The 27,499-nt window shown below is 39.2% G+C and overlaps 1 protein-coding gene and 1 non-coding gene across 2 annotated transcripts; both read left to right on the top strand.

Moving 5' to 3' along the window:
- The first annotated feature begins 843 nt into the window (after positions 1-843).
- Positions 844-25,855, top strand: LOC133642653 (transportin-2-like). The gene is made up of 25 exons (XM_062036990.1): positions 844-1,011; positions 4,686-4,785; positions 6,062-6,137; positions 9,756-9,905; positions 10,116-10,222; positions 11,488-11,621; positions 12,683-12,764; positions 12,849-12,971; positions 13,250-13,368; positions 13,472-13,532; positions 13,613-13,787; positions 16,685-16,837; positions 16,909-17,134; positions 17,318-17,489; positions 17,578-17,664; positions 17,776-17,883; positions 17,957-18,115; positions 18,193-18,280; positions 18,391-18,489; positions 18,759-18,854; positions 18,931-19,006; positions 20,831-20,930; positions 22,977-23,051; positions 23,269-23,401; positions 23,597-25,855. Exons 2-24 carry the CDS (start codon positions 4,687-4,689, stop codon positions 23,374-23,376), a joined length of 2,673 nt encoding a protein of 890 aa, XP_061892974.1. The 5' UTR covers positions 844-1,011; position 4,686; the 3' UTR covers positions 23,377-23,401; positions 23,597-25,855.
- Positions 1,854-1,922, top strand: LOC133643025 (small nucleolar RNA SNORD41). The gene has a single exon (XR_009824641.1). It is a non-coding gene; the product is annotated as a small nucleolar RNA SNORD41 (small nucleolar RNA).
- Positions 25,856-27,499: the final 1,644 nt, after the last annotated feature.

A 27,499-nucleotide genomic window follows, 5' to 3' on the forward strand; every position in this document is an offset into this window, starting at 1 on the left:
TCCATCCATTTTCTACCGCTTGTCCCTTTTTGGGGTCGCGGGGGATCGCTGGAGCCTATCTCAGCTGCATCGGGCGGAAGGCGGGATACACCCTGGACAAGTCGCCACCTCATCGCAGCTACAGTGTATTAAAAAATAAATAAAAAGGTAATAAAGAAATAAAAAATAAAAACTAGAACAGCCAAATAGCTATAACTAGTATGTATATATATATAAAAGAAGGCTTTTTAAAAAAATTTTTTTAAAGAAGGGCTTTTAAGCCTTTTTTAAAAGCATCCACAGTCTGTGGTAGCCTCAGGTGGTCAGGGAGAGCGTTCCACAGACTGGGAGCGGTGGAATGGGTTGAAGGTGGAATGGTTTGAAAAATGTGGAAATGGTGGAAATTTGAAAAATGGCCAAATCATTTTGAATGGGAAAAATGTCCCGGAAAACCTGAAATTCTGGGAAATCTGGGAATTTTTGGAATTTGTCAAGGGAAAGCCCGCGATTCCGGAATAGGCTGAACAGTTTGACGTTGGATGGTTTACCATGAATTGATTAACGTGGACCCCGACTTAAACAAGTTGAAAAACTTATTCGGGTGTTACCATTTAGTGGTCAATTGTACGGAATATGTACTGTACTGTGCAATCTACTAATACAAGTTTCAATCACTCAATCAATGGAAAGGTTTGAATCTGGTAAAAAATGTGGAAGGTAGAGCGCGCCAAAATCTGGAGAAGAAGAAGAAGTTGAATAATAAATAGATGAATTTTGGTGTAGAAAACCATATGTGTGAATGACAACTGTCCACACTGTTGTACTTAATGTAAAATAGACAACATGCAGGGGCCAATCGTTACGCGGTGACGTCACACCCACGTAGTCTCGCGAGATAAATCAAATGAGCAGAACGGAAGCCGCCGGTGACCAGTTTGAAGTCAGCGTGCTCGTTTGAACAAGAACCGCTGCGAGGGACAACAAGGCAGGAAAGCGGCCCAGCATTCATTTTCCAACGTGAAAGGCAATATTGTACGTTTTCTATCGTAGCGGTTGTACTTTTTTTTTGAAAGATAAGCAAGTAAGACGTGTCGGAGTTTGTCAAATGTGCCAAAATAATGGTGTCGGAAGATTTATTTTCCGTTGATTAGCATTAGCATTAGCAGCTAACACCGCCTTGCGAAACATGTCCAACTAGTTGGTGATAATTTCTCGCTGACATCTTTGCTTTGGCCGCGTTTGGTAGCCCCGTTCGAGGTTATCGTCCACCGTGAGACGTGTATTTATGTTTATTTGTCGGGTTTTGTGTTGTATTTGTCGTAGATGTGCGCCGGTCACATGTGAGCGACATGCCTTAAAAGTTGGAGCAGGCCTCAACACGAAGGGCAATATATATTGGAGCAACCCAAACTATGGGTTGCGTCGTCTCAATGGGCTGGGTTCAAAATAAATTACATTTGTTAATTTCCGTCATCGTGTATCACGTAGGTTACATTTTGTCATGATATCTTACATAAGCGGACATACCATCCCGCCGCTAAAGTTAGCCTCGCTGCTAAGCGCGATCAGCGGTTAAAGCGCTAACCTAAATGTATTTATTACATTTATTTGTTATAAATGTACGCGTTCGTACATTTTGTTTCTGTTAAAAATAACACCGAGCGGCTGGCGTTGGAGGCAGGAGAAGGATTAACTTGGAAGGATTAATCTGGGGTCAGAGATTTTACCCGCCCGTGTTTAATGCCCTGGTTTGCGGCCTCCACCCTCTTTCTAGTGGGGGGATTTACGATCATTCCACAGTTTCTTCAACAGACATTCCGATTGTGTTCATAATGTTAGTGATCTTTACAACCCGGACATTTTTTTTTTGTTCTCTGGAGATGATGCATCATTATTTCACTGACTCTCATTGATGGTCTTTGTATTCATACTGTCTGATCCAGAGACCGTCGGCGAACTTTTCCTTGCATGTTTTTTTGATTGATTTAAACTTTTATTAGTAGATTGCACAGTACAGTACTTATTCCGTACATTTGACCACTAAATGGTAACACCCGAATAAGTTTTTCCTACTCAGTGGCCTAGTGGTTAGTGTCCGCCCTGAGATCGGTAGGTTGTGAGTTCAAACCCCGGCCGAGTCATACCAAAGACTATAAAAATGTGACCCATTACCTCCCTGCTTGGCACTCAGCATCAAGGGTTGGAAATGGGGGTTAACTTGCCAAAAATGATTCCCGGGCGCGACACTGCTGCTGCCCACTGCTCCCCTCACCTCCCAGGGGGCGAACAAGGGGATGGGTCAAATGCAGAAGACGGATTTCACCACACCTAGTGTGCGTGTGACAATCATTACTACTTAAACTTTAAGTCGGGGTCCACGTTAATCAATTCATGGTTTTATAGCAGTGGTCCCCAACCACCGGTCGGTGACACATTTACTACCGGGCCACATAGACATTAAATAATTCATAACTGACCGCATTTTCTCCTACCGTATTTTTCGGAGTACAAGTCGCTCCGGAGTGTAAGTCGCACCGGCCGAAAATGTATAATAAAGAAGGAAAAAAAACATATTTAAGTCGCACTGGAGTATAAGACTTAGACAAACTTTAATGATCCACAAGGGAAATTGTTCAACACAGTAGCTCAGTTACAATGATGGAAAATGTAAGGATGGAAAGGACAATGCAGGTATAAATAGACTAATATAGCGATAAAAAAATCTAACATATATACAAATATATACATATGTGTACAGAATAATATATATACAGATATATTATTTTATGTCTATAACATATATACCAATGTACAATATTACAGTATATACAGTATATGTGACAGCAGCAGCATAAAATAGAGAGTAGATCCAGCAGGAAATACACATTATAAACAAAGAGAAGTAGCTAACATAGAAGGTGTCAGGTAATAGGCAGATGTCAAGTCACATTTTTGGGGGAAATGTATTTGATAAAACCCAACACCAAGAATAGGCATTTGAAAGGCAATTTAAAATAAATAAAGTTAAAGTGCTGATATTATTGCACATCGTCCTATTACCGAATTTTTCGGAGTATAAGTCGCACCGGCCGAAAATGCATAATAAAGAAGGAAAAAAACATAAGTCACATTTTTGGGGGACATTTATTTGATAAATCCCAACACCAAGAATAGACACTTGAAAGGCAATTTAAAATAAATAAAGAATAGTGAACAGGCTGAATAAGTGTATGTTATATGAGGCATAAATAACCAACTGAGAACGTGCCTGGTATGTTAACGTAACATATTATGGTAAGAGTCATTCAAATAACTATAACATATAGAACATGCTACACGTTTACCAAACAATCTGTCACTCCTAATCGCTAAATCCCATGAAATCTTATACATCTAGTCTCTTACGTGAATGAGCTAAATAATATTATTTGATATTTTACAGTAATGTGTTTATTAATTTCACACAAGTCGCTCCTGAGTATAAGTCGCACCCCCGGCCAAACTGAAAAAAAAACTGCGACTTATAGTCCAAAAAATATGGTACTCTTTGGCCTGTCCCACCAGACACACCAATAAGCTTGTTGTCAGATGTTTTATAAAACTCCTAATAGGAAGTCGCCATATGCTCTATTTGTTACATCTTTGTCATATGGGACAATGCACATAAATAAATATAAAATGTAAAGGTGGCAAATCGTAGCCAAAAGCTAGGTTCCATCTAGCTAGGTTGATGACCCAAGATCAGGGCAGATCAGGAACAATGTGATCATAGGAGTTAATGTGCATAAGGCAGATGGAGAAGTACTAAATTGTTGCAAATAATAATTGTGCTGAAGGAAAAAAAATACACATCTCCTTTGGCCTAGTAAGTTAAAGTGCCGGTATTATTGAATATAGTCCTATTACATAAGTAGTTAGCAATAATGGATGTATTTCTATATATATATATGCATAGATATATAATATATATGTATATAAGGACTGGACTCTCTCAATATTATGCTAGATCTATTCAACGTCCATTGCACCGGTCGCCCAGGGGGAGTCCCCACATCTGTGGTCCCCTCCAAGGTTTCTCATTGTCCCATTGGGTTGAGTTTTTCCTTGCCCTGATGTGGGTTCTAAGCCGAGGATGTCGTTGTTGCTTGTGCAGCCCTTTGAGACACTTGTGATTTAGGGCTATATAAGTAAACATTGATTGATTGATATTTACACATGGAAAATTGGACCAAAAAAGCTAACGTTAGTGTATCTACATATTAAATATTGCACAAAATATGAATACATAACTTTTAGAATGGAAATAGTAACCCACAGAAATCTATTAGAACTAATGTCAAGTATTTCTAGCTTTCTTAAAGATCCGTGCTCTTGTCCTTGAATGTGATGTATCACCTATAACCCATCAGATACTAAAGCCAAAACAAAGCTTACTACTAGCAAAAATTAGCAAAAAACTCAAGTCTATGGAGAGCTTTTTTGCAAAGGGAAAAGGCCAGCGTCTCCCACTAATCGTGGTGAGTTTTGTCATGTATTCATTTTTCATGCACTTATTTGCTATATCTTTCTGCCACACGTGGAAGGCCGGTCCGTGAAAATAACGCCTACGTTAAACCGGTCCCTGGTGGAAAAAGTTGGGGGGCCCTGTTTTATAGGATTTCAAGAGTGGTGTTTGTGAATGTGCTAAAAGGGTGTTGTGTCTACAGGATGGAGTGGCAGCCAGATGAGCAGGGACTTCAGCAGGTCCTCCAGCTGCTCAAGGACTCTCAGTCGCCTGACACAGCAACACAGAGAGCCGTCCAACAAGTATCCTACCTAATAGGGCTCCAACTAACGAATATTTCAATATGTTAACGATTAGTTGACTAATCGGAAAATAAAGATGTTACTTATTTAATGGCTCTAATTTTTCCATCAACTTCTAAATGCAGCTTAAGTTATTTTAGGCATGTGCTTACCAACAACAAATATGATTCGTTTATAAAAATGTATTAACACTGTAACTGTAATGCTCATTCAGTTGTTACAAACATTAAAATGACAAAGTTGTCCATTTAAAAAAAAAAAAAAAAAAAAGTTGTCCATTTTAAAAGGAAAGGCAAAGTTCCCAAAAAAATTAACCTTGATATTGTATTAAACAGTTAAAATAGCACTAATGAAAACAACAAAACACAATCTAACTTCCTCAAAAAGAAAATCTGCATACTAGTATATTGATTATCTCTTGACAGTTTTAGCACTCTAAAAGAATCAATGTGTAGAATTCTATATTTGATTAAGTCTTAAAATCTTGGCTATTGAATAGATTGTATGTTTTACTTGTTTAAATGCCATTTTTTACAGCATTGCAAATTCACGCTGCTTTACAACGTACTTACATTGATCTAAACAAAGTTTAGCTGGCTGACTTTGTCTAAAAAAAAAAATTTTTTTCACACATTGGTCTCACTCTTGTTAGTTAGCAAGCTACAAGCTAACACTACTTATCGAAGCTGTGTCTGCATGCCCCCTACAAATGTCTGACATCATGTCTCCGCTTTAAATGCTCGCTTATCAAAGATGTAGAATAGAAAGTACTTTATTTATCACTGGGGGAAATTCAGCACCACAGGTCGCTCACAATGGACAAGAATAATAATAAACAATATAACATATGATATATATATATATCAATAATATTTGTACTATAATAATATATGTACTGCCATAATGAAAAAAAGTTTGCTTTGCAAAATGAGCAAGGTATTCATGTTTTTAACAAAAATAAGAGGAAATGTCCTCACTCTTTACATGTTATCACTGGTGATATTTTTGGGAGTGACCCACTTCCGGCCGGAAAAATAGGAGTGATGACGTCAAATATAATTGACAGCGACAAATTTTATTGTTGACAATGTCGACTACTACCTAACATTGAGATCCAGAGTTCAAAAATACTTGCTTAGTCTAGCGGCGCACCAATCAATGCTTTTTGCATTCTTCGGGTATCAAATGTGTACATTGCAAATGTAAAATGGTGGACATTAAATGTTGGTTTGTTTGATGTTACTCTGGAAGAAATTGTCCTTAGCCGCTCTTCTAGAAACTTGAACAACTGAACCAGTTCCCTGACTTCAACAACTATCTCATCTTTGTCCTTACAAGACTCAAAACAGAAGGTAAGCACAGAGCCAGTGGTGTTACCTTATTAAATTGAGACTATTCTCTCTAAATTGTTAATTTTAGCTCCTTGGAATCGTATTCGATTGATAGTGGTTCATAAATTGAAATGAAGTAAATCGTCTCTCGTTTTATCGCGGCTGTCTGATTTCAGGCCTGACTGTGGTAAATAAATGTTCTCAAATTAGGATTCATAGACTATAATCAGACTTTATGACCATCTGAATGTTTAACAGAGTGATCATTCTATACAATTTTATTTATATGGAATACAAGACTGAGGTGTTTCCATGGCGAGTTGGCCGCCATAACGCCCGCCAAACATATTTTATTTATGCACTTCTTTTAAATAAATCTTAAAGTGCTACAGTACAAATACATATTTAAATCAATAACAGCTTAGCCATTAAAACAGATAAAGTACTAAGACAAACACTATCCGTGAAAGAAGCAGTAAAGTAACACAAAACATGCAAAATAATTGGTTTGCTAACAGCGTGTCTATTTCAATTACTAAAATAACTTGGTTAAAAGATTTGTGTGTGTGTATAAGTAACTTTTGAGCACATTCAACAATACTGCGATAATGATAACCGTGATAATTTTTGTCACAATGACTGATGTGAAATTTTCAAAGCTTTACATCCTTATACTCGTTTTACGCAATTTGCCTGTGCCGGGAGGATCCTGCAAGCGTTAGTGCTCTGGCTTTTGCCAAAGCTTCTATCATGGCCACTATGTGGAAATACTTATCACATCCTGGGAAATGTATTTAAGTTATAACTGGGCTTTGATGTGCTGAAACCACGGGAATGTCTTCTGCAAAAACTTGGTCAAAAAGATGGATAGCCACGGACGTTAGCCACGTCGTCAGCATTGCGTGTCCTTCCAAGTTTTCCCCCGTTGTTTTCATTAAACACCGCTCACGTCAAATGCCAATGTTGCGTGGAGCGGTTATTGGTGTTGCAGTCAAGGCGCAACAAGGTTTTGGGATGACAGATTGATCGGCTAACAATCAGTATCGGCCGATTTTCTTGAAAATGTACGTGATCGCCATTGTTAATGCCTTTCAATGCAAATCGCCTCTGGCTAATATATTTATTTTTAGTTTACTCTGTTTGTTTCACAAAAAGGGATACTCCAATAATTATTTTATGCTGGTGATACAGATCATCCTTAAGTGAAATTGGCTGATACCAATCATGTATAAAAAGTTTATATGTTTAATATTGATTTGCTAATGGCAGTGTAATTATAGGAACAGTCCGAGCAAAACAAAGTCAATAGAACACAATACCTAATCAAACAAAAGTCAAAACTAACATCTATGACTCATTGAAATCCTTTGGTTTTTGCCCTGATTTCGCCGGTACAGGATCTTTATACCTGAGTCACTTTAGTATCAATCATATACTTATATTGGTATAAACATAGGGCTGGGCGATATGGCACATTTTCACTTTGGCCCTGGAAGGTAAATGGTTTGTGCATCCCTGCTCTAGACTCTTATCAATCTACTTGTTAATTTCCTGTTCATCACTGTTTGGTTTTCTTTGTAAAATGGTTCAATCTAGACTTCTTAAAGTATTTTACAGTGCTTCATTCACTTTTTCCACATGTTGGTCCTCAAAATTCTACACACATGACAAAGTGAAAATGTTTTTGTTTTTTTAAGAGCTTTTTGCAAATGTATTGAAAATTAAAAACCAATAAATCACATGTAAGTATTCACAGCCTTCGCCGTGAAGCACAAAACTGAGCTCCGATGTATCCTTTATCAACTGATCATGCTTGAGAGGTTCCTACAGCTTAATTGTGGTCATCTATTTTTATGTTTTAATTACGACTGAAGCTCACAGCACATTTCCTGTTGCCTGAATCATAATTTTTCTTGGGCTTAATCACCTACATCCTCCTCCAGTAATAAAGATACTTGAAGTAACTGCATTTTATTTTCTGCAATGGTGGAATTATTGAACGGTTCAAGAAGAAATAAAATGTAAGTTCTGGTTCCCATCGATGCGCAATGCCCAGTCCTATGTGCAACATAAACAAATATAGAATGTGCTTTTAAAAAATCTGTATTATAGTGAAGCCGGATATTTGAAGCTTGATGGAGCGAGGCACAACTGGACCAATAGCAACCTACAGGAGGTCCTCAATCTACAGTACATACAAGTTCCATCCATATAACCACTGTGGGTTTAGTTTTGGTGTACAGTGGAACCTGTATCTGAATCAACACCCAAAGTCTCATATAAACTGCGGTGTATTTAAAGAATACAAATAAAGTATGGTAATTACAAGAATGAAATGCAGCGGCAAGAATAGTCTTTAGGACAGGGTCTCCTAAAATCCCCAAAACTTGTTGTAAAACCCAGTGAGACCTGGTATTCCAGGCTGTAGCCCCTAGACTCTGGAATGACTTGTATCACCAACTGTGAGCTAGACTGTTTTGACTCTTAAAAACATTTGAAGACTTGTTTTTAAAAAAAAAAAAGCTTTTAGTCAATGGGCTTTGTTTTTTAATCACTGGTTCTATCCTTTTTATTATGTTGTCTCTATTGTATTAGTTTAATTGATTTAATTGAGCTATGTTTTGTACATCACTTTATGATTATTTGTGAAAAGTGCTTTATGAAAAACATTTACTTAATTGCGGTTAAAGTGGGGGAGTTTATTTTTATATCAGTGGTTGATTGTCTTGCACTCCGAACAGTGATGGTGCAAGAACAGGAGAGACAGGTTTGTGGGGACAAGCATGTCTCAATACTGAGACCACTGCGCTGTTTATTGCTATTCATTTTATAGGTGCAGATCCATTCACATGTTAAATTATAAAAACTGTCTCCAAGAACAATTAAAGCTGGAAGATACCATAATTATCCTCCATGGTAGTTGTGGTGTTAGTGTTTGGACCGGGCATGGAGCCAATTGATCAGCATTTCTTGTTTGTGAGCACTTCATGTCTAAATTCACTTTTCTTTTCTTTGCCACGCTGTTTCCCAATAGTAAATCATCAATGCTGTATGGTTGTTTTCCAATACCTTTTTAAGATAATTAAATTTTTGCGGTAACACACCACACCAGGTTTACTATTTATTATGTCAGTTTTTAAATGTTTAGTAGGCGTTTTGAACCTTTTAATGAATGTATATCCACATCCATGCAATGCTGGAAGAATGCACATCTGCTTACCACATAGTATCAACTCTCTCACATGTGAAGTAGATTTTGCCTCAACATTTATTTTCACTGACTTTTAAATCTCATCTCCTAACCAGACACCATCTGCTGCTTTGAGGGACAAACTGCAGCAGCAGAATCGTTTCTGTCATTTTTCTGCTTTTAACAGTCTGTTGCTAGAGATTTATTTTCTTATCCTTAAATTATGTGTACCGCCTTTTAGTTTTTTACTTGTATTCACAATTTTTGGTTTAGTCTGTGTTACTGCCGTTTCTTTTCAGCCCATTTTCATGCCATTGACTGATTTTGTTAAAGATAGAGGCTCTGCGGTTAAAAGTGACAGACTAAAAGGATATCTGCAAGTACATAACAATACTATGATTCTGTCCGTAATTGTTGTTTTTAATAAAACATTGTTTCTTGCTTTCTAGACGAGCCAACCCGCTCCCTAAGTGGTCTGATCCTGAAAAACAATGTTAAGGCCCATTACCAGAACTTCCCGCCAACCGTCGCAGACTTCATAAAGCAGGAATGTGTCAACAACATTGGCGACCCCTCGCCACTCATCCGTGCCACAATTGGTGGGTTCATTGTTAAATCAACTCAAATTTTTAAGAAACATCACAATTCTTATGCTTTGGAGATGATGCATAAAAACATGACTGACTTTCCCCCATGAAGGTATTTGTATTCATACTGTCTGACCCAGAGCTGCTGCCAGCAAAGCATGAATACACTTACCATCTTTTCATGCTTTTCACTATCTTGAAACAACGCCTCCTGTCATTTAGGCATCCTGATTACAACTATTTCATCCAAGGGAGAACTACAGTCATGGCCTGATTTGCTGCCTCAGCTCTGCAACCTTCTCAACTCCGAGGATTACAACACATGCGAGGTACATCCATCACATTCTTCTTACTGAAGTTAATATAAAACTGTTACTACCAGATGTCATATTCATGTCATGCACATTTTAATGCTACAAAGAGTACACTAGGGCTGGACAATATGGCAAAAAAAAGAGATTGTTTTTTACATATCATCCGATCTAGAATATCATTAAAAAAAAATAATTATTAAAGCAGATTGTCCCGTGCAGGATTATACTAAGTACCCTACTGTTTACTGCCGCAGTATCTTGTAAAAAAAAAACATTTCCACTATGTTTGATTGAGGTACTATATGCTAACAGCTGACAACTGTCATTGTTGTTCATATTTATAATTGTGCTTACGAGAGGTGTAGCGGTACAGGTAACCCACGCTATAGTCCGTACCCGGTTTTAGGGCCGTGGTTTTGCTTCTTTTTTGGTACGTTTTATGGGGGTAAAGAAAATAACTTTTTTGCCTCCTCAAAGTTGTTTTTTTGCTTGTCATCACAAACATTCTGCAGTAAACAAAGTATAATTGGTGTAGTCAATACTATAATTTATTTCAAGTTAACGTTTACTAACCAACACTTTCAGATGGTAAATGATTGGCATTCTTTAATTACTTGCATACAGCACTTTTTCTTTAGTTCAAATCACATGCCTGGATCATGTAATTGCCCAGCCCTAGCGTACACAGTTCCAAAGTTGCATATTCAGTGGAACCTTAAAAGGTAGAAGACAATCAATTGTGAGGACAACTTTTTTTCTCCAATGGAATCACTGGAATGAAAAATGGTTGGTTCCAGGGTGCAACTCACCATAAAACATTTATAGTCCAACGGTAATTTACGTCAGGATTGAACACAGGTTGAACATTGTTGTACTGAGCAGCAAAGGCAGATGTGGATACTGTTTTCCTGATATTTATTACTATGCTAATTTGCTAATTCTATTCCATCTTCTCTTTTTCTTCTTTATTGGTACCATGATGTGCAGGCATCCATTAAAAAAACAAAACTGTCCATAAGATAATCACTGACTGCTCATGTGCCATATTTTTGTGTCCTTTGGGCATATTATTCCCATTTTGGTCTTTTTCCCAATTGTTCAACCATAAAGTTTTGAGGTTCCATTGTATACATGCCCAAAGCCTTGACAGTATAAATGAATGTTGCTCATGTTTCCACAATTAAAAATAAAATATCTTCTCACACAACTTATTCTCTCCTCTGTGTCCTTGTATGTTTGCGTTTGATTTGACAGCCTTTCTGTGTGTGTCTGTGTCTCAGGGCTCGTTTGGAGCACTGCAAAAGATATGTGAGGACTCGTCCGAGCTGCTGGACAGCGACGCTCTGAACAGACCACTCAATATCATGATACCCAAATTCCTTCAGTTCTTCAAGCACTGCAACTCAAAAATTAGGTACAACATGGGAGGAGTTGAATGACTTCTGGTATACACACTAACATTAGGACAAGTCTTTGCTGCCTTAGATCAGTGTTTTTCAACCTTTTTTGAGCCGAGGTACATTTTTTTCATTGAAAAAAATCCAAAGGCACACCACCAGCAGAAATCATTATAATATGAAACTCGACATTGACAATAAAAAGTCGTCGGATACGACTTTAAAGCATAACTAAGCATGCAACACTAGAGCTCTTGTCTCAAAGTAGGTGTACTGTCACATAACACTCTGACTTATTTGGACTTTTTTGCTGTTTTCCTGTGTGTAGTGTTATAGTTCTTGTCTTGCGCTCCTATTTTGGTGGCTTCTCCTGTTTTGTTGTTATTTTCCTGTAGCAGTTTCATGTCTTCCTTTAAGCGATATTCCCCGCACCTGCTTTGTTTTAGCTTTTAACAATATTGCAGTTGTTTTTATCCTTCTTTGTGGGGACATTGTTGATTGTCATGTCATGTACGGATGTACTTTGTGAACGCCGTCTGCTCCACACGCTGTAAGTCTTTGCTGTCGTCCAGCATTCTGTTTTTCTTCACTTTGTCGCCAGTTCAGTTGTAGTTTTGTTCTGCATAGCCTTCCCTAAGCTTCAATGCCTTTTTTTTTTTTAGGGGCACTCACCTTTTGTTTATTTTTCAGTTTAAGCTTTAGACACCTTTTTACCTGCACACTGCCTCCCGCTGTCGTCTGAAAAATTGTGATCACGATTAGCTACCTGCTGCCACCTACTGATATGGAAGAGTATTACACGGTTACTCTGCCGACACTCAACAACACATCATTTGCAGACTATAATTACTGGTTTGCAAAAAATGTTATACCCCAAATAGGTGAAATTAGATAATCTCCCACGGCACACCAGGCTGTATCTCACGGCACACTAGTGGTTGAAAAACACTGCCTTAGATTATAGCTGATTAAATTTTTAGCTAAAATACTTGGGGTTACAAAGCGCAAAGAAATCGCGTAATTGTAAGTTATAAGTGCTTATCACTGGTAGTAACTAATTTTGTGGACCCCGCTGCAGGTCCCACGCCATTGCCTGTGTGAACCAATTCATCATCGGCAGAGCCCAGGCGCTAATGGATAACATTGACACCTTCATAGAGGTTTGCAGCTGCCTACTGGAGCAAATAAGACTTAGTTGCCACATTATTCTCCCTTTCTTAAATGTTTTTTTCCACCCCATGTAGAGCCTCTTTGTGCTGGCAGCAGACGAGGACTCTGAAGTCCGAAAGAATGTTTGCCGGGCTCTAGTCATGCTTCTGGAGGTCCGCATTGACCGGCTCATCCCCCACATGCACAGCATCATCCAGGTAAGTGCTGAATCATATGGACAGCTAACACATTTTCCACATTGTTTCTCCCCTGGACATGATGACAAACCCAGCTCATTGATATACAGTGGGGCAAAAAAGTTACTTACTCAGCCACCCATTGACAATCAATGGGTGGCTGACTGAATACTTTTTTGCCCCACTGTACAATGATACCATACGTTCCTAAACTTCTGATCCAGATGGGCTCCAACTCTGTAGCAAATAAATATTTTTGTGCCGTTTAAGTCACTATTGTTTGTCCCTTTCCCTTGCAGTACATGCTGCAGCGGACCCAGGACCCAGATGAGAATGTAGCTCTCGAAGCCTGTGAATTTTGGTTGACTCTTGCGGAGCAGCCCATCTGCAAGGAGATGCTCTCAGGGCACTTGATGCAGTGAGTGCTGATTATATCATTGCAAATGGTGTCGCAATGGGCCATGTTGTCTGGTTCCTTTTTTTAATATTTATGTTCTACTTCCTTTCCTGCGCCTCAATAGACTGATCCCCATCTTGGTAAACGGGATGAAGTATTCAGAGATAGACATCATACTGTTGAAGGTGAGATTTGTTATTTTTCGTTCTGTTTCAGTACTGTGAAATGGCAAACATTGCTCACGTGTGTTTTAATATCGGCACAGGGAGATGTCGAGGAAGATGAAGCTGTACCAGACAGCGATCAGGACATCAAGCCTCGTTTCCACAAGTCACGCACTGTCACGTTGCAGCACGAAGGTTTAGAGGGAGGGGACAGCGAGGACATAGACGATGACGACGATGATGATGATGATGACACATTGTCTGACTGGAATTTGCGTGAGTATACGCTATTGTATGTCTTATTTACATTTCAAAGGGAAATGGAGCACATCCGCTCTTATTTGCAATTTTAATTGCTTCCAGACCCCCCAGAATTTCATGATATTGCAATCGCAGTATTTATCGCAAACTAAAACATTCCTTGCAATAGGGATACGATATGAAAATGTTATATCATGAATATTGTGACCAAAATTATAATTATTGCTGTATGATTGAATGTACTCAAAAAGTACTTCTACAAACACTGAAATCTTATGACTAAGTTGTTTCAAAATAATAATACATTAGAAACACTTAGAAAATCCAATATTTTGCATGTTTTGTTTCTTATGCTTCACTGATAATGTTTTAGTTTTAATGGCTTAGCTTTGGTTTTAAATATTTGTTAGTCTGTTCTCAAAGTGTTGCAGTACAATCTTTGAATATCAGTAAAACTAAAATATTGCTGTTTGGTAACCGTAGAAGGGGAAAGTCAAACATAAGTATAAATAGACAGAGTAGTCATTGAAAGGGTCAAAGAAAACACATTTTTGGGTGTAATAATAGATGATAAAATGAACCGGAAACATGTAAAAATATACAGCATAAAGTAGCAAGAAATATGTCAATTATGAATAAAGCACGACATAGTTTTTGACCAAAAATCACTTCATATTCTTTACTGCTCGCTAGTGTTACATATCTGAGTTATTGTGTAGAAATATGGGGAAACTACAAATATAAGCTTCATTCACTAAGGGTGTTACAAAAAAGATCAATTAGAATAATATATAATGTTGGATATAGAGAACACTCATACACGCTTTATTTATTGAATCACAAATATTGAAATTCTATGATTTGGTGCATTTGCAAACATCTAAAATGATGTGCAAAGCAAACTAACCTGCTACCCAAGTATGTACAACAATTTTTCTCAACAAAAGAGGAGAAATATAACCCTAGAGGAAAATCTAATTTAAAACATTTGTATGCTTGAACACTACTTAAAACCTTAAGCATATCCGTATGTGGAATTTAATTATAGAATGGATTAAGCAAAGAAATCAGAGCACCAATATGATTCCGTTTAAGAGACTGTTCAAACTACAAGTGTTCACAAAGTACACAGAACAAGAATTATGATGACCATCTTGAACCCTTATTTTTTTTTAATTAGATTAAGGTTATTTATGTATTTGTTTACTTACTATGGTATATTTATTCACTGTTCTGTTACAGCGAACAAGGAAATAATTATGAAAAGGGGTAGGAAAATGAGCTCAACTGAACAGTGTGTAATAAGTACCGTATTTTCCGCACCATAAGCCGCACCTAAAAACCACAATTTTTCTCAAAAGCAGACAGTGCGGCTAATAACCCGGTGCGCCTTATATATGGATTAATATTCATATTTATTTTCATAAAGTTTAGGTCTCGCAACTACGGTAAACAGCCGCCATCTTTTTTCCCCGTAAAAGAGGAAGCGCTTCTTCTTCTACGGTAAGCAACCGCCCCCATAGAAGAGGAAGCGCGCGGATATTACGTTTCATTTCATTTGTGTGTTTCTGTAAAGACAACAAAATGTCTCCTACTAAGAGACACGCGTACAAGGTTCCACTGACTTTTGATATTCATGTGAACCGCACTGTGGATACAACGGGAACACGTACGGTGAATATTCGCACCACAGGGAATGAGAAGTCGTCCTACTGTGGTTCTAGCTTGCCATGCTAACGGCCAGAAACTTCCACCCACGGTGATATTCAAAAGGAAGACCTTGCCAAAAGAGAACTTTCCAGCCGGCGTCATCATAAAAGCTAACTCGAAGGGATGGATGGATGAAGAAAAGATGAGCGAGTGGTTGATAGACGTTTACGCGAAGAGACCGGGTGACTTTTTTCACGCAGCGCCGTTCCTGTTGATCTACGACTGCATGCGCGTCCAAATCATCGATGGTGTCAAAAAACAAGTGAAGCACACCGAAGAAGAAGAATTCGAGGGATTTGTGGATGAGTAATAACTTCAGAAAGTGAGCTTTAAATGTTTATTTTGTGTGTTGTGTGACACTAACGTATGAGCAACGTTGAGTTATTGATGTTGCTATAGCTCTGCACTATTTTGAGTGTTATTATTTTTGTGATTGCACATTACATTTTGGGAGTGAACAGAGTTGTTAGAACGCTGGTTTGTAATATATTATTAAAGTTTGACTGACCTTGACCTATCTGACTGTTTTGTTGACATTCCCTTTAGCGTAGCGTAGGTGCGGCTAATAGCACGGGGCGGCTAATTGGTAAACAAAGTTTTGAAATATGCCGTTCATTGAACGTGCGGCTAATAACACGGGGCGCCTTACGGTGCGGAAAATACGGTAAAATACTTACATTATGACCTAGGGCTGTCAGTTACCGCAATATTGAGTTCATGAAAATGTCCTTTTGACGGCACTATTTTGATGTGTGGTTGGAAAAAACAAAGGTAAATGAGGGGTAGTGTTTTGGTAGTTTTTGTCTGTTGGATGAGGTGGCGACTTGTCCAGGGTGTACCCCACCTTCCGCCCGAATGCAGCTGAGATAGGCTCCAGCCCCCCCCCCCCCCCCCCCAGCTTCCGCGACCCTGAAAGGGACAAGCGGTAGAAAATGGATGGATGGATGTCTTTGTTCATTCATTATTTTTACTTTCTTCTGCATTTTTTGCAGCAAATTCTTAAAAACAACAAAACTTCTATTGCAAGTTTTGGGTAAAACATTTAAGCATTTAAGGCCACAACAATCTCAAGGACATGCTAAATTCTGGGATTACTACCCCTAGGGTTTCTGCTATAATTAATAAACAATTAGGCTCAAATGTATAATTCATAATTCAGTAATTCATATACTGACCAAATGTATGCTGGGTTCTTGTTTCAGGAAAGTGTTCAGCAGCCGCTTTGGACGTACTTGCCAACGTATTTCGTGATGAGCTGTTGCCCCATCTGCTGCCACTTCTGAAAGGCCTGCTTTTTCATCCTGACTGGGTTGTCAAAGAGTCCGGCATCCTTGTATTAGGGGCGATTGCCGAGGGTAGGAATGACCTTTTGAATGCAAATGATCTATGGCAAATATGTTCTGTAAGTAATTATTTTTTGCCTCAGGCTGCATGCAAGGCATGGTTCAATACCTGCCAGAGCTCATCCCCCACCTCATCCAATGTCTGTGTGACAAGAAGGCCCTGGTGCGCTCTATTGCCTGTTGGACCCTAAGTCGTTATGCACATTGGGTGGTCTCCCAGCCCCCTGACTCCTACCTCAAGCCTCTGATGACTGAGCTTCTCAAACGCATTCTGGATGGCAATAAAAGGGTGCAAGAAGCTGCATGCAGGTGAGCTGCACCATCTGGTCTTCATTCTGTGGAAATGACCCAGCCCGCTCATTGAATAACAATGATACATGTTGTTTTTCTGATTCACATCATTCATTGACTGGTAGAGTCGTGTATGTGCCTTTTTTTTTATAGATTAGATTAGTCATGTTGTTGTGTCCGCCATCTTTGTTTTCACCATAGTGCATTTGCCACCTTGGAGGAGGAGGCGTGCACAGAGCTTGTTCCATATTTGAGCTTCATCTTGGACACTCTGGTCTTTGCCTTTGGAAAGTACCAGCACAAGAACCTCCTCATCCTCTACGATGCCATTGGAACGCTGGCGGACTCAGTGGGTCACCACCTAAATCAACCTGTAAGAGCTTGTTGAATTTACACGATACTAATGTTGGGCTCCTCAAATGTAAAATAACGCAAACTTCCAAATTGTACTTATTTTTCAGGAGTACATTCAGAAGTTGATGCCTCCTCTTATTGCAAAGTGGAATGAGCTGAAGGATGAAGACAAGGATCTCTTTCCTCTTTTGGAGGTAAATGTCAAACTTTTCTTACAAATGTGGTGGTTTGTGACTATCTTTCGTTGAAACAGACCTTGTACATCGTCTGCATCAAAATGATTATACTGTGTATATCTCTCCTAGTGTCTGTCTTCAGTGGCCACTGCACTGCAGAGTGGGTTCTTGCCTTACTGTGAGCCAGTCTACCAGCGCTGTGTCACGCTAGTCCAGAAGACATTAGCTCAGGCTATGGTGAGGGATCAAACCCAAGCTTTTTTAACCGCAGGTCCAGCCAGACATAGAGACTGAAATACTGTGTTTGTAGATGTTCAGCCAGCATCCGGAGCAATACGAGGCTCCTGACAAGGATTTTATGATCGTGGCCCTAGACTTGCTCAGTGGTCTTGCTGAGGGTTTGGGTAGTCATGTGGAGCAGCTTGTGGCCCGGTCCAATATCATGACGCTGCTTTTCCAGTGCATGCAGGTAGGGAGGGAATGCTAACCGACATATTGGACAATGTCATTCCAAGAGCTCTAATAAGAAATCTGCTTGTGTTATAGGACACTATGCCCGAAGTGAGGCAAAGCTCCTTTGCTCTGTTAGGAGATTTAACTAAGGTCTGCTTCCTCCACGTTAAACCCTGCATCGGTGAGTATTTTTGTTGTAATTGGCCTTATTCTGCTGTAATGCTGTCAAACTATAATTGTTGTACATCCGTTATAACCAGTGTTTAATTTTGTTTTATTTGTGTTATACAGCTGAGTTCATGCCCATTCTGGGACTTAATTTGAACCCAGAGTTTATCTCCGTATGTAACAATGCCACCTGGGCCATTGGGGAAATCGCTATGCAAATGGGTGAGGAGACTAAGCTTGCCCTTCACTAAAAGCAAGATATCGCAATATCTGAGACCTGATGAAAAATCCAGCTCAATGATAAATAATGATATGCTTTGTTCCCATAATGTTTTCTGATCCAGATATTGCAGATACTGCATTTTTTTAGATTTGCACTGTGGAATTGTCAAACAACCTGGCATTTTTTTAGATTTGCACTGTGGAATTGTCAAACAACCTGGCATTTTCCATAACCGTACTTGCATATGTATTACTCTGTGGGCGTTTAGGTGCAGAGATGCAGCCCTATGTAGGAGTGGTATTGCCACACTTGGTGGAGATCATCAATAGACCCAACACACCCAAAACTCTGCTGGAAAATACAGGTGCACAGTTGTGTACACACAGAGGTAGATCATTTGGAAATAAATGACCTTCTAAATGTTTCCTCTTCATGTGCAGCCATCACAATAGGCAGACTGGGCTACGTATGTCCTCAGGAAGTCGCGCCACAGCTTCAGCATTTCATTAGGCCTTGGTGAGTCACACAAGCATAGTTGTTTCCTTTTCCACTGGAAGAAAAATGTTTTGAATTAATCTGGCTCCTGCAGATTTTATGTGCACAGGAAGTGGTCAATTATTTTTAAGCTTGTTTGTTACTGCTTTCAACATGGTATTTTCCCCATAGTCAGTCATTTAAAAGACAATGTATAGTTGACACAGGACATATTGTATGATCTCAATACCAGTGGGATGATACATTTTCTCTGTGGGTTGTCTGGCTCAGAAACTTTAGGGTTGGTTTCTACTTCGAATCCAGCTTCTGCCATCCTGGTCACTGTCGAGTCCTTGAGCAAGACACTTTAAAGGCCTACTGAAATGATTTTTTTTTATTTAAACGGGAATAGCAGATCCATTCTATGTGTCATACTTGATCATTTCGCGATATTGCCATATTTTTGCTGAAAGGATTTAGTAGAGAAAATCGACGATAAAGTTCGCAACTTTTGCTCGCTGATAAAAAAAAAGCCTTGCCTGTACCGGAAGTAGCGTGACGTCACAGGAGCTAGTATTCCTCACAATTCCCCATTGTTTACAATGGAGCGAGAGAGATTCGGACCGAGAAAGTGATGATTACCCCATTAATTTGAGCGAGGATGAAAGATTCGTAGATGAGGAACGTTACAGTGAAGGACTTGAGAGACAGTGATGGACGTATCTTTTTTCGCTCTGACCGTAACTTAGGTACAAGCTGGCTCATTGGATTCCACACTCTCCTTTTTTTATTGTGGATCACGGATTTGTATTTTAAACCACCTCGGATACTATATCCTCTTGAAAATGAGAGTCGAGAACGCGAAATGGACATTCAGTGCCTTTTATCTCCACGACAATACATCGGCGAAATGCTTTAGCTACGAGCTAACGTGATAGCATCGTGCTTTAACTGCATATAGAAACAAAAAAATAAACCCCTGACTGGAAGGATAGATAGAAAATCAACAATACTATTAAACCGTGGACATGTAAATACACGGTTAATGCTTTCCAGGCTGGCGAAGGTTAACAATGCTGTGCTAACGACGCCATTGAAGCTAATTTAGCAACTTAGCAACGGGACCTCACAGAGCTATGCTAAAAACATTAGCTCTCCACCTACGCCAGCCAGCCCTCATCTACTCATCAACACCCGTGCTCACCTGCGTTCCAGCGACCGGTAGAAGGACGAAGGACTTCACCCGATGCGTTTGGCGGCCCGGAGACGTAGGAAGTCAAGGTGAGGTCGGCGGCTAGCGCGGCTAGCACTCCAACAAAGTCCTCCTGGTTGTGTTGCTGTAGTCCGCTGCTAATACACCGATCCCACCTACAACTGTCTTCTTTGCAGCCTTCATTGTTCATTAAACAAATAGCAAAAGATGTCCAGAATACTGTGGAATTATGAAATGAAAACAGAGCTTTTTGTATAGGATTCTACGGGTACCATAACTTCCGTTACTCGGACTTCGTCACGCGCATACGTCATCATACCGCGACGTTTCAGCCGGATATTTCCCGGGAAGTTTTAAAAGTCACTTTATAAGTTAACCCGGCCGTATTGGCATGTGTTGCAATGTTAAGATTTCATCATTGATATATAAACTATCAGACTGCGTGGTCGGTAGTAGTAGGTTTCAGTAGGCCTTTAACCACTTTTCTCCCAGTGCCACCCTCCTGACGTAAATGTACAAAATGGGTGTCTTAATGGAAATAGCTTTAAGTCTCCAAAGAAAAAGCTCTGTATAATATAATTAATTTCTCTTCACTGACCATGCGTTTAATATCCGATAGCGTTTTGTCTTTATCTGGTATTTTGTCTTATCAGGTGTACATCGCTGAGGAACATCAGGGATAATGAAGAGAAAGATTCAGCTTTCCGCGGAATCTGCGTGATGATCGGTGTCAACCCAGCCGGTGTTGTGCAGGTGAGCTGAATTCCTCATGTTGCAAAAACTACTAAATAGTTGTTAAAAGGGAACTGCACTTTTGTGAAATTTTGCCTATTGTTGGATCATTGAGAGACAGAAAGATTTTAAAGATGATAAACGCTTGAAAGATGCAGCAAAAAGGAGTCACCATTGTAGCCTTCAAAGCCCACCATTGTTTTATTTACGTGCATATATATATTATAATATAACAGACACGTCCTGTAATATGTTTAATATTTACCGTATTTTGTGCATTACCTGAATTGAGCGTGTATTTTAGTTTCCATAGCAACGCACTTCCAGCAACAAACGTGTTCCTACTTCCGAAAATAAACGCAAGTGTGTTCAAATCATAGCAGACATGGTAACTGACAGACAAGTTTTGGACAAATGAGGACTCGCATCTTTTTGACGCTGAATATACGGAGGATGAAGAAGCGAGCATGAAGAGAGGGTGAAACGTTGCAGCAGACGGAACCCGAGAGAGGTTGGTGTGACTTAACGCCGCAAATGTGGCACTCAGAGCTAAGCTATTGCTTGTATTCCGACCTGGACTTCTTCCCGGCAGTGGGTAAAAAAACTACGCCAAGATGGCTGTTGTGCAGAAGGTGAACTATACAAGTATGCCAGGGGCCTCGATCTTCCTGCAAAGAGTAGATATGAGCAAAAATCCAACTCTGCAAATAAATAGATCCCTATACTTTATCAAAAAACATGAAGGATTATTTGTCTGCGTTCCTAGACATATTGAACTATCTTGTGCTCCGATGTCAATCCACACAACAAAAGATGACAACTTGGAAAAGTATGGAGGCTTACAACTTATTTTGAGTGTGGCTCGGTCAAGGAAATTGGCATCAAAACTCTCCCAGTTAAATAAGCATTGTTTTTGCTTGGGTAAGGTTGCATTTCATGATTCAACTTTGTCTTGCTTCCATGTAAACACATGTTTGTGTTATGTACTTTTGACACATTAGTTCACAAAATAAACAAGCGTGTAGACGTAGAACTACTTCTCCTGACAAAGTATCATTTTCTGGTTTCTGTTTGTTGAAAATACAAATATCAAGATAATACTTCAATGGGAAATAGTAAACGAGTGAAGTATATTTAAAATATGTCAAACCTTTAACCAAGTGGTCACTGCAAACTCGTGCTTTCGACCGTGCGCTCTTGTACGGGAGTGTGCCATATTTGTTGTCTTTCGTAAAATCTTGCCCTTCTTGATTACCTCTCAGGAACTCTGAAGAAATGTTATCCTTTTTGCGATTCGAACGGTTTGTACAGCCTAAAACAACAGGGCATTTTTCTTGGAGAAAGTCTAAATGGCGGCTAGTACCCATTGAGAACAGACGCTGCTTGATGTCATTAAAGTCCGAGCAATACCAACATAAATGGCATGCATGCTCAAAATAAACCGGAAAAAAATGTCTCCACCTGGTTGACCAAACGCACAACTGTCCATCGAGGGAGTCACCATAATATTGATCATTATACATGCAGCACATCATGCTATAGTTGGTACAACTACACACTGTTGAGCTAGCTCTGTACAAACAAATCATGAAATGTGGGCTAATAATTTATTGATTTTGCAATAGGATTGTTCATGTTTTTCAGTCAGTACAGATTTGGAGATCTTATCGCATTGTTGTGCATTACAAACTCAAAAGCCATTCAGCTGTTGACGCAGAAGCTAGCTTTTGGCTAATGCCACAGCATGCTGTCGCAAGACGATGTTACGACGCTCGGAAAACAGTTCCTCTGTGTTTGCTCTTACGATAACAATGTTTCTACAGCGCGGTTATTATACATGTTACGGATTGTAAATAAAGTATTGTTAGTTTTTGAATGCAATTTAAAAAAAACTTTAGAGGCAGAATGGATTGCTCCCATTAGCTGCATTGTTAGCATACTACAACGAACAATTCCAAACTAGAATGCAAAAAAAAAAAAAGTTGTGAGCGATGGGCAAAATTCCCCCAAAAAAGCGCAGTTTCCCTTTTAAAGTTATGATAAATAACAAAGGGCTTTTTTATGCAGGACTTCATTTTCTTTTGTGATGCTGTGGCATCCTGGGTCAGCCCTAAAGATGACCTGAGAGACATGTTTTATAAGGTGAGTGGTACCTAAAATCCTTATTTCATGCCAATTCTAAATCTGGCTCGCCGTACTCTGATGATCACTACTAAGACATTCGAAACCTGACATAACCGTGTGGATGCTATTTGGTTCTGAGACAAGTGCTTGAGCTGGGCCACAAGAAATCTCATTGGCAGAACATTTGTGTTGTCACCATTTATACCACATTGACAGAATGCCTCTCTCGTCGTAGATCCTGCATGGCTTCAAGGACCAGGTCGGCCAAGAGAACTGGCAGCAATTCTCTGAACAGTTTCCTCCTTTGTTGAAGGAGCGCTTGTCGGCATGCTATGGCGTTTAGCGCAAGTCCACAACAGACCTGTTCGGTATGTTCTGAAATCCTCTCACTTTTGCTCACAAGTATTGTCTTTCTGGAGATGATGACAAACCCAGCTCATTGATAACGCAATGAAAAATCTTTGTTCCAACCTTTAATCTGATCCAGAACATTACATGACGTTATCCACCAATTTTGTGTTCAGCTCTTCTGCTAATTCTTATCTTTTTTGTCATCTATGCAGGTAACCATAGGGGAGGGTCACTGGGGAACTCATTCACTGCCCAGCGTAGCGGAAGAAACCATGCAGAGGCAACGTGACAGGCCTCCACTTGGAAAAGGGTCTTCTCCCCCCTTTCCCTGTGCCCTGTGTCTGTGAGGGAGGGTGGTAGAAGGGAGGGTAAACTTAGGGATATATGTATACCTCTTGGATTCATAACGCCTCGCACAAATCCAACACGCTCAAAAGTGACTTTAACAAAAAGCACCGCAGGGATTCTAGTCGGGTGGGGGCTGGCTTTGACCTCCCCCTTCCTCCGTTGAAATTACTTAAAGGTAGCTGGCAGGGGAGGGGGGTGTCACATAGGTACATATAAATGAATTATCTGAACCAGCATAGGGTGCCATAGTCCCAAATCTCAATGCACATAAACAAGTGTATGGACGGACGCGCATACATCATCAGTGTGTTTAAAAAAAAAAAAAACGTCTAACGTTAGTTAGCTTTACAAGTCACCTCTTGGCTTTTGCCAGAGGCTAAACAAAACCAAGATGCTTTTACTATGTAATAATACAGGAAAATGTGCACAAATATTTGCACCTTTTTACAGGAAATGATGCATAAACCTCTTGGGTGTGCATACACTTTGGGGCTTTATCTCTTCTCATTGTTGTACATTGATGCTGAGTTTTGATCTGATAGCCTCATAAAGTGATGCATGTAGGAAAAGAATCGCTGATTGTTATATCGTCAAAATAGAGGAAGGCTGCTGTAACGTGGAGCAGTCAGCTGCTTATGTTCGTACGTATTCATCTTATTGTTCAGCCATGGTTGTGTGAAAACCAGTTTATAGTTTGATGAATACTTCATTAAAGAGCTGAATAGCTGTAGGCAGGCTGGGTATTTGCTTTCAAAACAATGTAATGAGAGAGATAAGCTGTCGAAAATAACTAGGTTCTTACTGGTATGAATGCACTTTTTTTTTGTAAGAAATGTATTTTAAACCACATACTTGAGGGTTTCCAGATAAGGGATTCTATGCCCATCAGTGAATTGTTAAAGGTAATGTTAAGCAATGACTAGATTAATACTTGAGGCTTCTTAACATAGTAATAACTTGGCATGTGCTTAAAATGAAGATTGAAGAGGAGACGTTCAGTATTTTGCATCCATGTTCCAGTGCAACTCCCTCCCCTTCTATTTTTTTAAGCAGTCATTACAGTAATATTGTAAACCATGCATGCGTTCCAAGTGAGTGTTGCTCCTTTTTAAGACATTTTATGTGTTCCTTTTTGTAGGGACCTAAATAGCTTGGTCAATGGCAATATGACTTCATGCTGCACTAAATGGGCGAGTGCTCCAGCTTCTGATCAAAACTAGTGATTGGTCTGTCCGCCCCAAAACAACTTTTGACACTGTAGATCAGGTCCAGAAAATACACTGATCTGAATAGTTGTGTTCCACATGTGATAGCTGGAGAGGGTAAACTTAACTTGGCGTCTCGACATTGTCTATAATGGATGATGGTCTTGGAAATGTAGCTATGGCTGTTAGCCCCTGGGTGTTTCACGTTAAAGGGGTTGTATGTATGAAAGTAAAGCTTAGATGTTTTGCACCAGCCCACACCCTAAAGTTATGCGCCGGGCATAGTGGGGGAGGGGGGAGGGTGCACCGCCAATATCAACAATATGGTGTTCAAAACTTCTGATAGGAAAGTCCAAATTCACCATGCTTCTGAGTATTGACTATCTTCATGAATTTAGTCTTGAGAATTAAACTTTTTTTCCTACCAGGTTTTATATGAACACAATTAAACGGATTATTTTTAAGCTGCTAAAAGATACTATTGACATCACTTTTTAATTTGCTAGAACGAGCATGCGGCAGGAAGAAAGGAATTTAATTTTGATGCTTATAATTTATTTTAGTTTTTTTTTTACTTAGTTTTTTGTGCGATCTGTGCACAAATGTTTTTTTGGACTTTAAAAGTTTTTTTGTTTTATTCTTTTCATTTAAAGAAATTATTTTTCATTTTAGTGTTAAACATTTGAATTACATCAAATTTTGATGTTGTAGTTGACTGAAAGAGTCTGTGCTTGGTGCATACCATTTAAGGGGAAAAAAAACTAACCGATTCATTCACTCTGTATTCTGATATCAAGCCTGGCGAGTGGATTTCATCTACCCTCATTTGCTTAACTATGGTGCAAGGTGGGATGTTAGCTGATGTAGTCCTTTCTATTTAATTTTGTTTAAAGGGGAAAATAAAAGTTTTCTATCGAGTTGACTTGAGTGTGTAATGTTTTTAGTACAGCCCTTGGAAATATTGAATTGCTAGACTTGGAAAATGTTCAGTTTAATTTTGTAGGAAGAAAACATAACAGACATGAAAGAAAACTGGTCATTTCAAATGGCAAGTTTCTTGCTTTAAGAAATCAATATAAAATATGCTAATAACTTTAATTTGTAGGTCAATATGGAATCTTGCAATTCTGAGAAAACTATGCATTCACCTTGCAAAAAATGTTTTTGTCTGCATACGTAGTAGTGTCCATTCCTTGGTGTGTTGGACCAGGTGGATTTACATTAATTTTGGCCTCGATGATGTCATTTGAAACCAAGGACAGGACTATCTAATTTGTTCAAGAAGGTAGGTCATGACGTAAAATTGCAAAATGTTGCTTGTTCAGTCAGCTGTTTTAAAATGTGGTCCAAGTACAAACATTGGAAAGTGATAAAGGCAAGCATACTGGTAGACCATGGTAAACATCAAAGTGTCCAGACAGAAAACTTAAAGCAATATGTCTTAAACAGAAAATTAACAGCAAAACAAATTAACGGAAACGGGAGTCACTGTCCGAAATGTAAGAAAGCGCCTAAAGGAATGGGATTTAAATACAAAAAAGCTAACTTAATCGATCAAACGAAACCTGTTATTAACTGAACCAATGGTGGACCATGGATGACTGGACAAACGTCATATTCAGTGATAAATTAGAATCTGCATTGGGCAAGGTGATGATGCTGGAACTTTTGTTTGGTGCTGTTTTAAGTCATTGACTATATGGGGCTGCATGTCAGGTATTGGCACTGAGCAGATGGCTGTCATTACATCTTCACGAACTGCACATTTTGGACATATTTCTTATTCCATCAATCAAAAAGATGTTTGATAATTACATAATTTTTCAAGATGTTAATGCATCTTTTTATAGAGCCAAAACTAACAAATCTTCCCTAAAGGATGATACATAAGGTAATTGTCTTGGCCTTTAAATATTCTGGATCTTAATCCAATTGAAAAGCTGGTGGAAATTGAAAAAAAAAAAATGGTTCATAAGACTCCAACCTGCTAAACTGACCTGACAACAATCTGTAGAACGTTGGAGCAAGATTGAAGAAGAGTATTGTTAAATCCATGCCTCAGAGACGGCAAGGTATTAAAAGCCAGAGGCGCAGCAGGGGTTGTTTGTAGTCGATTCTGTGGTCTGTCCTGGGACCAGTGGTCCCTACCACTAGGAGCACTAGTGAGACTGGTCGCGACCAGTGGCACAGCTGTGGTCCCTATTGACTTGAATAAGCCGGTGTTGAGCAGGTGAGCTGAATTCCTCATGTTGCAAAAACGACCAAATAGTTGTTAAAGGGAAACTGCACTTTTTTGGAATTTTGCCTATTACTCATGAGACAAACGAGTCTTAAAAAAAATAAAAGATTCTAAAGATAATCGCTTGAAAGATGCGGCTATTACTCCGCTCGGGAAACAGTTTCTCAATGTTTGCTCTTGCGATAATGTTTCTACAATGTGGTTATTATACATGTTACAGTTTGTAAATGAAGTATTATTGGTAGTTTTTGTATGCAATTTAAAAAAACCTTAGAGGTAGAATGGATTGCTCCCATTAGGTGCATTGGTAGTTTACTATAACA

Source organism: Entelurus aequoreus, linkage group LG25 (genome assembly GCF_033978785.1).
Source record: "Entelurus aequoreus isolate RoL-2023_Sb linkage group LG25, RoL_Eaeq_v1.1, whole genome shotgun sequence".
Classification (NCBI taxonomy): domain Eukaryota; kingdom Metazoa; phylum Chordata; class Actinopteri; order Syngnathiformes; family Syngnathidae; genus Entelurus; species Entelurus aequoreus.

Excerpts from the sequence above, each read along its gene's own strand:
- LOC133642653 (XM_062036990.1), top strand. The coding sequence starts at position 4,687 with ATGGAGTGGCAGCCAGATGAGCAGGGACTTCAGCAGGTCCTCCAGCTG. Across the intron at positions 16,838-16,908 it reads ATTAGGGGCGATTGCCGAGG|GCTGCATGCAAGGCATGGTT; the intron begins GTAGGAATGACC and ends TTTTTGCCTCAG. Across the intron at positions 18,281-18,390 it reads CCACGTTAAACCCTGCATCG|CTGAGTTCATGCCCATTCTG; the intron begins GTGAGTATTTTT and ends TGTGTTATACAG.